Genomic DNA, 15130 nt, shown 5'->3' with positions numbered 1-15130 from the left:
ACTTTTGATGTAAAAAGTCCTTTACAGTTGCCAAAAATATAACTTTTGGGGTTTTTGTGATTAAAAAGTAAATATACAAGCCCAGCTCAGGTGACAAAAAGTAACGCAAAAGTATTGCATTACTTTCCATAAAGAGCAACTAAGTAACACAATTAGTTACTTTTTATGGAGTAATGCAATATTGTAATCCATTATGTAATGAATTATCATTTGGGCCATAAGGAATAATTCACTCACGTTTTGGGATTAACAGAGGAAAGAGAGTCAAAAAGCATCGGGACGATGGCTAATGGCCAGTTTATGTTGATATGATAATATGATAATTTATTTTTTCCAAATATGGACTATGTGTACTGGGTCTCTTCACATTGAGGATGTTATAGTATAAACAAGTTTTATATTAAACGATCATGGACAATGCTGTCATAACAAATGTGACAAATGTCATGTTTTAACAAAATATTTTAAAACATGGTAAATAGGCATGATCAGCTCAACAAAGACATACTACGGAAGCGTATTGCATTCACTTGAGGAAAAAAAATCTACTCTGTTTTTCTGAATTAACGAGTTAATTATCTCAGAATTACGAGATAATTTTTCATGAAAAAAAAGTTTTTGCTCTGTTTTTCTGAATTAACGACTTAATTATCTCAGAATTACGAGATAATTTTTAAAGAAAAAAAAAAGTATTTGCTCTGTTTTTCTGAATTAATTACTTAATTATCTCAGAATTACGAGATAATTTTTCATGAAAAAAGTTTTTGCTCTGTTTTTCTGAATTAATGACTTAATTATCTCAGAATTACGAGATAATTAAGTCATTAATTCAGAAAAACAGAGCAAAAACTTTTTTTTCATGAAAAATTATCTCGTAATTCTGAGATAATTAACTCGTTAATTCAGAAAAACAGAGTAGATTTTTTTTTCCTCAAGTGAATGCAATACGCTTCCGTAACATACAAACTCATAATACATCAAAACGCTAAGAACAGTGGTATATTTCAAGTGGAGATGAGTATTTATTGCTAAAGGGCAGTTTACAATGCTCAACAGAAAGATTATCCGAGTACTCACTGTAATAAACATGATTATGATTTATCAACAGGACATCACTGAATAGCTTTTCACATAATGCCTGAAACCCTTAAACATCTAAAAAATGATTTATACAGCTTAACAGCTCAAATAATTCTAAAATAGAGTTTTAACAAAATAATCACTGCAAGTGCCTTTACAAAATTATAAGTTTCACATTTCTGCTTTATGTAATTCCTCCAAAAATGGCCCAGTTCGCTTCCACTGTACTGTAATTACATCAATGTATTTTTTATTTTTTTTGGGTCAACATTATGCTATAAAGAGATCTTATACTTGTACTGAACCTATACTTCGGTTAAATGCCTTTCATTATAAAACGAATCAGTTAATTACTATTAAACAGTATCTTGACTTGAATAAAACCAGTTGATTTAGGTGTTACCACACAAAGCACATTTTTGGATTACTTGACAAAACCCCTTTTAAAATCCATTTTTCTGAAGAAATGAACGAAATTTGCAATGAAGAATGAAAAGTTAATAATCTTGTTATTTCCTCTTTTTCCACTTACCAGCACAGACTGAAAACTACTGAGGCGTAAGTACACAAGGCTGCATAATATGTGTCTATATGCATTAATCAAACATTCTTTCAGACTTTCAGAATTACATTTAATAACCAGCACCTCAAAAAGAGGAGATATCGCACTGAAACTCTGTTCAAAGCCAACAATATCATAAATTAAGTACTTACCAAGAGCTCAGAGTTGTTGTTTTTTTCCCTTTCTCTTTCTCTCATTTTGGTTTTGTAAGTGATAAAGAGTACTAAAGGCTGGTACTTGTTTTATAATAATATTTAATGATTTCACAAAGACTCCTTGTTCCTAGTGTCAGAAATAGCACTTTATTTGCTTGCCATCTGCTTAAAGTGTTTCACTATACACTATATATACTATACTATAAAAATTGCTTACAGTACCTACAGTATAGGAAGTGTCTTGGTTCTTTATAACTTCCCATGAAAATTTAACTATCTGCCACGAAAGGTATTTGACTGCATCCATTAAAGAACTGCTGAATTTATCTATCCGGGTGAGGGGGAAATAATTGTCTTGAAATATGCAGATATCTTGAGGGAACACTATAGGATGCACCTGGCCTTTAATATGGCCTAGGTTATTATATTACCATCCATTAGAGCTGATAACTCCCATGAGACACTTATACACTTACAGTATACTGCACTGTACTGTATCTATACACAGAAACTGTGCACTTAACCTGTATAAGGCAGAAAGCAAATCAGATTGCTCAGAATATTTAAAGATGCAATTCACAGATTATCTGTCTCAACATCACATGAAATGGTGCACCTTTTACATAAATGTACACATATAATCCATTGCACATTTTATATGATATTATATTATATTATAACCACCCAGAATATATAGTTCAAAAAAGTTTTAGTGTTTTCAATAAGTATTTTATGCTCACCAAGGCTGCATTTATTTGATTAAAAATACTGTTATAGCAGTAATATTGTAAAATATTACTACAATAACTGTTTTCTATTTTAATATAATTCAAAATGCAATTTACTCCTGTGATGCCAAAGCTAGATTTTCAGTTTTCTTCTTCTTATTCATAACAAAATCAACTGTGCTGTTTTTTTTTTGTTTTTGTTTTTTGTGGAAACTGTGATACTTTTTTCAGGATGAATAGAAACTTCAAAAGAAGGGTAAGTATGTATGTATTTACAGTATTTATTTAATTAATTTTTAACAATTCAAAGTTAATCACTTTTCAGTTAATTTGATGTATCTTTGCAGAATAAGTGTTAATTTATTTCTCAAAAAGAAGAAAGAAAAACAGTTTTTCCCATTGACTTATTGACTATGGAAGCCAATGGGATCTGAAACCATCTGCTTGCCAACATTCTTCAAAATATCTTATTTTGTGTTCCACTGAAGAAGAAGAAAATTAATACAGCTTTAGAATGACATGAGGATGATTAAATGATGACAGAATTTTCACAAAAGAAGATATTTAGAAGAATGTTGGCAACCGAACAGTTTTGAATCTCATTAACTTCCATAGTAAGGATAGTATGGAAGTCAATGGGACTCAAACCATTGATTAACAACATTTTACAAAATATATTTTTTGTGTGTCTTCCACAGAAGATAGAAATTAATACTAGTTTGAAATGGCACAAGGATGGGTAAATAATGACAGAATTTTCACAAAAGAAAACATTTTGAAAAAATCACAGTAACACAGCAGTTTTGGGGTCCCATTAACTTACATAGTATTTTTAATCAATTCTATGGAAGTCAATGGGACCCAAAACCAAAATTCTTCAAAATACAGAAAAGTAATAACGGTTTGGAATGACATGAGGATAAAAAAATAACGTCAGATTTGTCATTTTTGGGTTAACTATCCCTTTAAGATTTCCAACATCAGCTCCATTCAAGCAGCTCTAATACACATACATTATGTCCACTCAGATCAATGAGCTGTGCGCTGGATATCTGGAAAGGGTATAAGGACAATCAGCGACAGACACGCCATTAATCAGCTAATGTAGCTTCATCAGACTATTAATACAGAGTTGATTTAAAAGTCAAAACACTGGACGTGTTTGTACTGTCACGCTGCTTAAACAAATGCAACTCCAGAGAGACTATGAGAACCTTTAAAGCACACTGTATTTATCTGTTTCTTTCTGATGTTTGTGGAGCTACCACAGGGACACTGCATCACATCATTTGCACAATGCATAAATCGTAACAGTGAACTCTTTTATCTACTTGCTTAAATAAAAGCTTTATCAAGTTGAGAACAAACAGTCACAAAGGTATATTACATACCATGCTTGTAATACATTTCCCTATAGCATGAAGACATAAAGATTGAATCCTTGAATCTGTATTCTTACCTCCATAAGGAGCTCTCTGTAACACTGCCCAGATTGAAGTCATACAGTTTGGTCAGCATGAGAATCACCTGTACAGGAAAAAAAAAAAAAAAGTTGATTTATTCATTTTAGTTGATCTTGAATTGTCAGTGGGGGGCTAAAATGCCAATCATGTTACCATGATTTTGCATTGGTAAATAACAAGCAACTGAAAAGTTCATATAAATATCTTCGATTGCATTGATTTGTCTTTCTAAGATGTTGTACTGTCACGACCTTGAGCACAAGGCTTGTTAAATTAAATTGCAAAACTGTAAACCCTGTTAACCTTCTGAAAGCATATTTACTGTATATCCTTTCAGATGGTGCAATGCAATTTAGTAAAAATGAAATGCATTTTTTATCTGGCAGAATGTCTTATACTGTATAAATTTACTTAAAAAGCTCATTATCAAGTTCAAAAATGCACAGCGAATGAGGATTCCTAACCTGAAAAAGTTGAAAACAGCTGCTAATGGTAAAAAAAAAAAAAAAAAAGTTGAGCCAATTTAAAATTTTATATTTGTAAAAAAATATATCTTAGATATATAAGAATAATGTTAGCATATCTCAGATCATGTAATTGGTCACAACTTCATTCATTACAATTAAAAAAATAATAAATGAATGCCATGCTTTGCCTTAATTGCATTTGTTATTAAGCCCTATGTTGTGACAAATGAAGCAGTTAATATGATTGTAGATCATAAAAGCTGCATGCATGACTTTAAAATAGCAAAATGCTATTTAAAGTAATTTTAGATTGAGTGTAACATGCCACAGTCGTGTTAACTTCTCAAAACACATTTCATATACCCACATATAGTTGTTTTGGACAGATTCCTTGCCAGCAAAAAAATAATTTTGGAATAATTTTTGATTCATAAAAAAAGACACCATCATCAAATCAACTCTTAGCACAAACATCCAAATGAAATCTGAATCAGAACCATTATTAAATTACCCATTACATAAACTGCTCAATAAATCAGCCTAAAACAACCTCAAAAGGCACAAATCCTCACATCTTCTCTTCATTTCAGCATAAAACACCATTAAATGATGCATCAGGCTTCCTCCTTGACACCCTAATAATTCATCTCTTCATTACTTAATCATATCATGCTGAATCTATCTACAGCGCTGTAAATACCCTTTATAAGATTCTTAAGGTGCACGGGACTGTGCTAACTAGGTCAGTCAAATTCCTCCAGGAAAATTAGAGACGGGAAAGAGAGAGGAAATTCATGCCTAGAGCGAAAAAAAAAAAAATTGACTCATAAACTTACAATCTATTTATGCTCCAAGAAAAATTCATACCTATATGAACTCAAAGCCTTTTGAAGGAGCGCTGATTATTATCAGGGAAGAGTTCATTGATTCTCTCAGAAGTTATAATAACAAGTGTGGGGAAAAAATATATATTAACCCTCTGAAAGCTCCTCAATCATTTGGTAGAGCACCTTTCAAAATTTTTACATTTGGGAGTTAAAACACAAAAAATCATTAGTTTAAACAGTCACTCAAATCATTTTAGGATGACAAAAATTAAATGTTATATATTTGTTTTGTGAAGTCTTCAAATGCAAGCCTATTTTCATGTAATATAGCTTCAAAGGGCAGCCAAAAATGACCATATCATTAAACTTTCAATCTGTTCCTCATGGCTACACTCATCAAAGTCTTTAGTCTACTAACATGCAGGCCTGAATCAATCATTAATAAAACTGATAGAGAGATTCTAGCCCATTTCAAACAGGCCTTCTGCATGTGAAAAAAACAGAAACCGCTAAAAGATAAAAGTGTCAAAGTACCATTCAAACAGAAGAGTACTCTGGGAAAGAAAAGGAATGATGAAACCCCTCTTCAGCTCAAAGAATAATACAGGTCTTCATGTAAAACAGGTTTTAGTCCACCAGACAAGACCTTTAAGGCCATAGTCAATTCGTTCAGCAATATGGGGAGCAGCCTGAACTGCTGAGATCTCTTGTAGTATCTGAAAGCTGCCCTGATATTTACATACAGTTCAGTAACGAAGAGCAAAGCACCAGAGCACTGCTCAACAACACAAACAGCTCTGTGTAATATGAAGGTAGGCAGAAAAACGTCTGGACAAATTGGCATGGCCCTGGACACTTAAGTCACACTAAAAAAATGTATGCATTCGCGATGCACCGAAATTTGAGGATGTGTGCAATTTAAATTTGTTCAATTCAATTTTATATATTTTTTTTTTGACTGTTGATTATTAAATAAAAGTGATAAATTAATTGATCATTAAATAAAATGCACTTTTGGTTTTGGATAATTTTTTTGTTTAATTCAACAAAGTTTACTTCAATTTTTAGTTTCACACAAACACACACACGTGAGATCATGCGATGATCACAGGGACATCACACAATCCTCATACTGTGATCCTCACCATGTGAGTAAAGCGTGAGCTCATTGTGAGTTCATCTGATCCTCATACTGTGATCCTCACCATGTGAGTAAAGCGTGAGCTCATTGTGAATGCTTCACACTCCTGTCCAGTTGGCGGTGGTAAATGCACCATCTAAGCTGGTTTTCCAACCACCATAAAACATGTAAAGAAGAAGAAGAAAAAGTTGTGCAAGGAGTTGTTACACTTCAGAAATGGTGAGTGGGCTATTTACATACTTTCAGATGATATTATAATTCAGATATGCAATGTGGTCTGGTCTATTTTTTTTTAGCAGCTCACACATGCTACATGTGCACCAGCCATTTTACCTGGCTTCAGTAATCACACCAGATGGCTAGCTGCAGCTAGTTTGCATATCAGTATTTGTGAATTGTTAGGCCTGTTATGTCAGATCATTACAACATTACTAAATTATATTTCAATATATTTATATTTATTTTATTTATACTTATATTTCAATAATTAACAAGCATTGTAAAACAACAGTAGGCAAGAATGCTGCACTGGTCTAATAACGTAATCATCATTGCTCTTTGGATAACTGGAGGTAAATATCCAAATAAAAAAGCTGAAATAGGCCTACTCTTAGACAGTGGGAGTGGCTAAGGTTTTCCTCTCAAACAAAAAAACTTATTTTGTGAAAGAATTATGTTTCATATAATGTTTTACTAATACAGAAGTTCTTTTTGACCTGTTAAGATTTGGAAACAAAAATTAAGGCATTGAAAAGACAGCAACAAAAAGCTCGTAGAAAATCAAAAAAGAAAATTTTTGCTCTTCAGAAAAAAAATGAAAACACTTCTGATAGTGAACACTCCTCCAGAGAACTTGAATCAGACTACTCATTGGACGACTCAGGAAATATGCTGAATGTTGTGGAGCAGCAACTAACTGAAGACTCGCAAGAACAGTATGATTCAGAATCACAGCGGAATACCATAACCAATATGCAAGATCAAGTGCTATGGGATGCAATTGATAGAATCAATGATTCCATGGATGTTACCAGTGAGAGTGACACAGAGCTAACATTGTCTCTGGAGAAAAAGCTGTCTGAGTGGGCAATGAAGTTCAACATCTGCTTGACCTCTCTCACACATTTGCTTAAGATTTTGAGGGAACATGATATTGATGGAAGACGGAAGAACACTGTTGAAAACACCTCGTTCTGGCAGTTTGACAATAACTGAAAAATCAGGTACATTTTAACTTTGAAAATGTCCATGCACTCATTTGTTAATGCTATGTTAATCAGAAATTTCACTGAAATGTAAAATCTTGTTTTTGATAGTTGGCAAATACACATATTTTGGAATAAAGGAAGGTATTAAGCATACTCCGTCTGAGCAAGACACTTCAAAATACGACTACTTTGAGATTTCTTTGAATATTGATGGGTTACCCATTTTCAAGTCCAAAAACCTCACAATGTGGCCACTTCAGTGTGCTGTCATCAACATTGATGAAGTGAAGAAAAGTCCTTTTGTTGTTGCTCTGTATTCTGGAGCAAAGAAACCAGATGATTTGGAGTTTTTGAATGTCTTATGTCTTTTCTTGAAAATAGTCAAGAGTCCACTTATTCAGAAAGTTCCGTGTGTCAAAACATCTGGTGAGTATGAAAAACTTTTTTCTTTTTTTTTGTTACTTAAATTGAATCTGGTTAAGCTAATTTGATCATTCAAATTCACATTGTTCAGGTGACTGTCTGGATGATAAGCCCGCGGTGCGGTTCTTCCCCCTTTGAGTGAGAACTGCTGTTGCAGCACATTGCCAAGGCGATGCGTGCATTACGTCATTCTCGTTCATTATATGAATCCTTTCATATCAGACGGTGCTTATTGTCTGGTTGTTTTTCTGCATTTAATTTTGAGGAATTAAATGATGTATTTCATCTAACTAAGAGAAGTTAGATGTGTGTGTGTATATACATACTGTATATCTACATATGTGTGTGTATAGGAGCCTCTTGGGATATTTCTCGAGTGATCTCGAGTTGGTCAGCAGGGGCTGCTGGGCGGAGCACTAGCAGCTCTAAGCACACCAGAAGCCTATGGCCCAGGACTTTTGAGGGCCGGCCCCCTCTGGGGAAGAGCGTTGTACACATCATTATACGGTGCCCATCTCTCCTCAGTGCCCTCAAGAGATCATTCTGCCAACCCTGCTGGTGTTTCACTTCTCTCAGTCTCCGCCCGGAAACGTAGCGGTACTGGGATGCTTGCTACCTCTTCGGAGGTCTTTAGAGCAGCTAGATCAGCCGTCCCCTGCCGGTCCTCCGCTTCAGGGCACCAAGCTAGCAGCTCTAAGTATACCAGAGGCCAGTCTCGAGAAACTGGTTCCCTTAACAGGTCACCTGCCTAGTGTATCTCGTTGGGTCCTGCCTAGCAGGCTCTTGTTCTACCTGTTTTCTACCAGTCTTCCTGGCAGATGATGCGGTTCTGAGGACCATCGTTTCAATAGAAGACTTCAGTAAGAGAGTCCGGATGCTTATGGCTTAGGACTTCGGGGGAATAGGCCCCTCTGGGGAAGAGCAGTTTACACCTCATTATACGGTGCCCGTCTCTCCTTAGTGCCCTCAGGTGATCGTCTGCCAACCCTCCCAGTGCTCCAGGACGCAGTGGTCTCCAGCGAGCTCATCTCTCAGTTTCTTCCACCCGTAAACGTAGCGGAACTGAGAGGCTCGCCGCCCCTTCGGGGGTCCTTAAAGCTGCTAGAGCAACCATCCCCTGACGGTCCTCTAAGCACACCAGAAGCCAGTTTTGAGATACTGGTTCCCTTAGCAAGGGGCTCGTGAGGTTTGCTTTGGGGCAAAGCATACCAATATCGGTTCTTCACTTCGAAACGGTCACTGCAAGCATTGTAGACCTCCTCTCGCTGTTGAGAGTTTTCGAGGCCTCTGCATGCTAGAGCTCCGCTGGGACAGTCTGTGAGTGGTAGGCCCCAGGTGAGCCTCCTTACAAAATCCCAGTGTGCGGAGCGTAGCAGGCCTCCCCTCGGTTCTAGAGAGTCGTTATGCTGAGGCCTCTGCTCCTAGAGCCTGAATGTTTTGGCGAGTGTCACAGGCTAAAGACTGGCTACATATGGGCAGGATGCTTATGGTAGGCAGAAGAGGATATTTGCTCTCTTTTTGAAATTTTATGTTTTATTTTGTCCGCTATCACAGCAGTTGGACACCCGGGCGCTAGAGTGGTCCCTTGGGGAACCAATAACACACTTTCCTCTGCACCCAGCGCCGAGCGGGGTGACAAGAGACACATTAGAGGCTGCGTGCGGGGTGGTCCGGCAGTAGCGAGACTCGGGCCCCTCCTCTTTCTGCCTGGCTGTTCAGAAGGACTTCTTAGGCGCCGGATCCAAGGCGATGTTGGGCCGGGGTCCTTGGCGCTTTGGGAAGGGGGTAGCGTCTCGCCGAGTGGGAATGCCCTTTATCCTGCCGATCCCAAGTGGCTGACGCTGTCTTGGTGGGCTGCTGAATCGGCGCGGGCTTGGGGCAACTAGCAGCAGCAGAGGAACTGCAGCGTTTCGGGAGGAAGTAGCCTCCGTAAAACGCTCTGCAAAGCCCTCCACAGCCGGCCCGAACAGGCTGTTGGCTGAGACTGGAGCGTCGAGGAAGGGGACCTCCTTCATCTCCGTCAGCGTGAGCCACAGATGGTGTTCCAACACCACCAGGCTAGACATTGACCGCCAGATGGCCTGGGCGGTGGCTTTGGTGGCACCCAGGGCCAGGTCCGTTCGTTGCGCTCCTCAGGTCCCTGAGCAAAGCCGCATCGAGACCGGCCTCCTTGCTGGCGAGCATCTTGGCCTGAAAGACCTGAAGGACAGCCATCGATTGCAGCGCTGAAGCCGCTTGTCCAGCCGCCGAGTAGGCGCTTCCAGTTAGTGCAGACGTGGCTCTGCACGGCTTGGACGGATGGTTCGCCCTCGCCTTCCATCCGATCGCCATGGACCGGCAGAGATGCGCAGACACGGACTCATCCAGAGGGGGCAGGTGCTTGTAACCCTTCTCTTCGAAGCCGTCAACGGAGGTGAGGGCGGTAGAAGCAGAAGGTCTGATGCGAGACGAGTAGGGAGCACGCCACGATTTAGTGAGCTCGTTGTGGACTTCTGGAAAGAAGAGGGACAAGCGTTGGCAGGGGGCTTGCTGGCGCCCCGGGAGAAACCACTCGTCCAACCTGCTGCGAGACGGCTCCTCAGGCAGAGACCACTCGAGGCGAGCTCACTGACAGCCTTAGTCATGATACGGACGAGCACCTCATCCGTTCTGGGTCTGTCGCTGCGAGAGGAGGACGGCGGCAAGAGGGCGGGGTCAGACATCGAGCCCGAAAACTCTTCCGCATCCGAAGCCGCCAGGGAAAGGCTGTCCAACTCGTCATCACTCCCACCAAACAAGATCATGTCGCTCGCAGCCGCAGAGGGATGCTGATCGGGTTAGATGAAGAGGTGAATCTTCTCTCTGCGAAGACAGCGAGGCACGCGGGCACTGAGCCGACGTGAGCACGCAAATCTCCGGCCGCTCAACTCCTCTGCCCCGCTGTTTCTTCCTCGCAGGTCCCTGGAAGGAAGAAGACGGGAGGGCGTGAGGGGTGAAGTCGCTTTCTGAAAAGAAAGCTATCCACGAGAGCAGAGAGGAAAGACTGAACGACTCGCAATGTGAGTACTCAGTCCCCAAGCATGACAAGCACTCAGCATGACCGTCATCAGCGTGCAGGGGAGCCCTGCATGTCTTACAATGACGGCCCGGCATTTGAAACAACGCCGAGCTCTTTTTGTGAGGCTCTTTTAGTTATTCGCCGGATGACGGCAGGGGATAGACTGGGAAGCAGGAGGAAGCTGCAGTGGGTCCAATCCAGCTGCTGAGGCGTTTCTACGGCGAAGTCGGCGTCAGCATCAGCGAAGAGTCAGCAAGGAAGAAGCTTTGTTGCTGAAGAGAAGAAATCTGAGATGCAGTGGCGAAGCGGCCACTTATATAGCCAGAGGCCCTGCCCATTTTGGCGGGATGCATAGCCATAGGCTCTATCATCGCCGCCGCTGAGCCATTGGTTCGTTTTTATAGCACTGCACGAACCAATGGACGTGCAGTTTCACTGCATGATTGAAAAAGGAGTTTTTCCCATATAAGTGTCTTACGACGCAGTATGAGTGAAATATCCACAAGGAACACTGGAGTCTAACATTGCCTTAGAAGAAAAAAAACTATCAATCTTAAAAAAACAAAGCATATACATAAACCCATATAGGAAATATAAGAGTTATCTGATAAGCATCTTACAGTATAAAGTTCTGAAGCATTGGTGTTTCATAATTTAGAGCAGTCACTGCAGAAATAAACTAAATCTGTATGTGGGAGTGTGTGTGAAAAAAATCAGATGTAACCCCATTTGTAATCTTTAATATTTTCATAAGTAACCGTATTCAATTACACATTTTTTCTTAGTAACTGTAACTAATTACAGTTACTTTTATTTTGTAATTAAATTACGTAATTCCATTACATGTAACTAGTTACTCCCCAACACTGTCCATTGGTCTGATTACACACAATTCAGAGCGTGGTCACGCTGAAGGCGTTCCCAAAGCGTTTCGATGCAGCGTCTCGTTCCCTAAAGGAACTAGGGTTACATACATAACCTTGAGACGTTTTTATGGTTAGGTGCATGGGAACAAGAAAAAAAAGAAAAAGTGTGTGTATATATATATATATATATATATCTCATATGTGTGGTGCAAAAGAACTCAATTTCTTCAGTGAAGTATGCTGGTAATAGAATCATGAAGTGTGCTTTTCTTGTAAACATGGAGTATGCATGTTGTTAAAAGGAAGAAAAGGATGGTGCAATACACAGGAAAACACTGCAAGAGAACCTGATTCAGTCTGCTGGAAACCTTCAAAAAGTCTTGCTTGGACAATGATCTCACTTAATTTTAAAATGGAGAGTTCAAGAAGAAAAAGGTATATGTCCAGTGACCCAGTGGTAGATCAATCCAACTAAAAACCAATGATGCTGTATAAAAAATGTGCAGAAAAAATGTCATGCCTATACAGGTGCTGTAAGGGATGTTAGCCATATTGATGACTTAAATTGCATGGCTCATTTCCATAACCCTTCAAAGACAATGTTAGGCTTCTTTTTTTAACAGTGATATCTGACATGTAGTAGAGAATCATTATTATATTATAAAATATAGTATTTTCTAATGTAAAGCATTTGTACATTTTAACAAACTAATGTAAGACATAATTCAGTAAAATAAAACAATTTAAACACTTTTGCAAGAAAATTAAAACATTAGACACAATGGTTACATTTCTGCTTGTTAATTTTGCACCCAAAAATATAACACAACCATTAAAGCTGGAAAAAAAAAATATTTTAATACTGCTGATGCATGTTTCTGTGAGTAATGAGTATAAGCTGTTTATATGTTGAGACCCTTAGTCTGATTAAGCTTCCTTCATTTACAAAGGCTTTGGCTTGATTCTTCCTGCATTCTGATTAGGCTTATTAGACGCTTCACTACAGTGCTGTTCTGAGCACCTTTTTAAATCAAGACTTTTCTTGAATTAAATACATGGATATATTTACAGAGGAAACAACTCTAAATAATTAGTTGGAATAATAACTGACGTGTGACTTTGAAAGGTTTACATTTGTTGGAAGGGCATAAATCACCATCCAAATCAAGCATTTTTAATTTTTTTAAATCAATGTATAAATCAACAATAAATAAAGAATTGAATGTTGTAAGGTTCCTGTTAGAGAAGTCATGCATGGGATTCTGAACTTATTATTTTATTATTATTAAAGCTATTTTTATTTTATTTTATATTATTTTACTCACATGCCTACTTGGTGCAAAGAGGGACATTACAATAATCCACAAGTAATCCACAAAATTCCTGTCCATCAAGTAATATCTTGTGAAATTAAAAGCTATATTGATAATGAACAAATTGATCAAGATGTTTTTAACTTTAAACCATTGCATTGGCCTAAAATGTGAGACCTCCATCCATAATATTGCTTTTTCGTCTGAATCAGGGGAGAAATATGCACAGACCAAGCTCCACAGATAACAGTCCAAAACATGTTGATTGATTTTGATGTGAGATGACAACAAGGGCTGGACTTTTTCACTGAAGCAAACGTTATGGATTATGGAGTCATGTTTTGGCCGGAAGTAAAGGTTTAATGTTGAAACACTTTGATTGATTTTTTTTCTTATACAAATGCAGCTTTTCATTTCACAAGACATTAAATGATGGGCTGGAGTCAATTGGATCGTTTGTGAATTATTGTTATGTTTTTATCAGCTGTTTGGACTCTCATTCTGACGGCACCCATTCACTGCAGAGGATCCATATTGGGATCCACCTAATTTCATTTTGGATGAACTATTCCTTTAATAGTCAAATAAGACACTGCATTTGGTATAAAGAATGTTTGTTTTTGTGAAGCATTGAAACAGAAACCAGTTATACACAGAGGCCGGACTCTCTAAAGGGTTTGTGGGTAGTGTTTTGGATGGATGGTATTGGGTCATTCTCTTGTATTAGAGGAGAGAAGATCATTCCCACTGAAAAATAATACGTTGCACTAGAACAGGTGTTGTCAAATGGAATTATCCCAGCCTTGAAGAGGGAGAGCAATTCGGCAACAATTTAACATGTGGGAGAGAGGTGTAAAACCTATAAGGCCATCCACATAAAATTCCCCATCTTAACAAATAGTGACATGCCCCCATAGCTTAGCATTGCCAGGACTAAACTGTCCAAGTCGAATTTGTTCTAGTTTATTTTCCTCCACAAAACTTGAGGTACTGTCTCTATACACCCAATTTATAACAGACACGTCGTTTGGCCACAACTGAGGAATGTTTGGAGGGAAGAAAGCCTATTAACTAATGTAGAAACAATTACATCTACAGCCCTATTCGGGTGGGATTCATTTTATATGAGGAGGCGGGGTAATGTAATAACTACCACAGCTCCTCTGTGATTTTAATCCTGTCCGAATTGGTCATGTCAGTGATATTTTCAGGGAAGAATTACTCTGTATTTTGCCTACTATAAAATGCCCTGAAGACATATCCACAGATGAAAGTAGTCCTGTGTGAATTGACCTCTTGGATCGACTCTCAGCGGCCCATGTCCAGTCCGCAGGCTGTGTACAGTAACTAATGCTGTAGTTAGCGAGATTAGAATTAGTGTGTCCCAAAGCATAGTATGATAAAAACAGTATGCCAGAAGTCCCTGGATGGTCTTATATTGAGGATCTTAAATGGCTTATATTATCAAAAACCCATTGTGCTTCAGTTCAGAACAACAAACGTGAATAAATAAACTACAAACATGGTAGATGTAACCAATCACAATTTTATGACGTGCCAGTCTTTCCCGAAGCTAGCTTCCTCTTCTACACACTCAAAATTATCTACTACTTCACAGAAATAGTTCACACTTTTAGGGCATCATATAAGTAGGAGAACTGGGATGCAGCACAAATCTAGGGTCAGAGTTTGGCTGGTCAGCATGGCCTAGTGAACGCCTGCTGGTGAGTGCTGTAACTACAACATCTTGGTGATGGATATTTTTTCCTCACCATTTCCAAAGCGTTGGCTGTCACAGAGACAGGTGTGACTCTCAAGACTATTTCAGCGGCATCTGTCAGGTAGTATGGGCATTTTATC

At 38.5% G+C, this 15130-nt stretch overlaps 1 protein-coding gene across 1 annotated transcript in view; it reads right to left on the bottom strand.

Moving 5' to 3' along the window:
* LOC306873422 (VPS10 domain-containing receptor SorCS1-like) overlaps positions 1 to 15130 on the bottom strand; it is a gene marked incomplete at both ends in the record, with an annotated part of 180977 nt that overhangs the window by 83155 nt on the left and 82692 nt on the right. The window contains one exon of the mRNA XM_079422691.1: positions 3985 to 4052. Within this exon, the coding sequence (XP_079278817.1) occupies positions 3985 to 4052 (68 nt within the window). The remainder of the gene's footprint in view (positions 1 to 3984; positions 4053 to 15130) is intronic.

This window comes from Barbus barbus (assembly GCF_936440315.1).
Source record: "Barbus barbus genome assembly, chromosome: 8".
NCBI lineage: Eukaryota > Metazoa > Chordata > Actinopteri > Cypriniformes > Cyprinidae > Barbus > Barbus barbus.
Note: the sequence above shows the minus strand (reverse complement) of the source record. Positions and strands in the feature narration are given on the sequence as shown.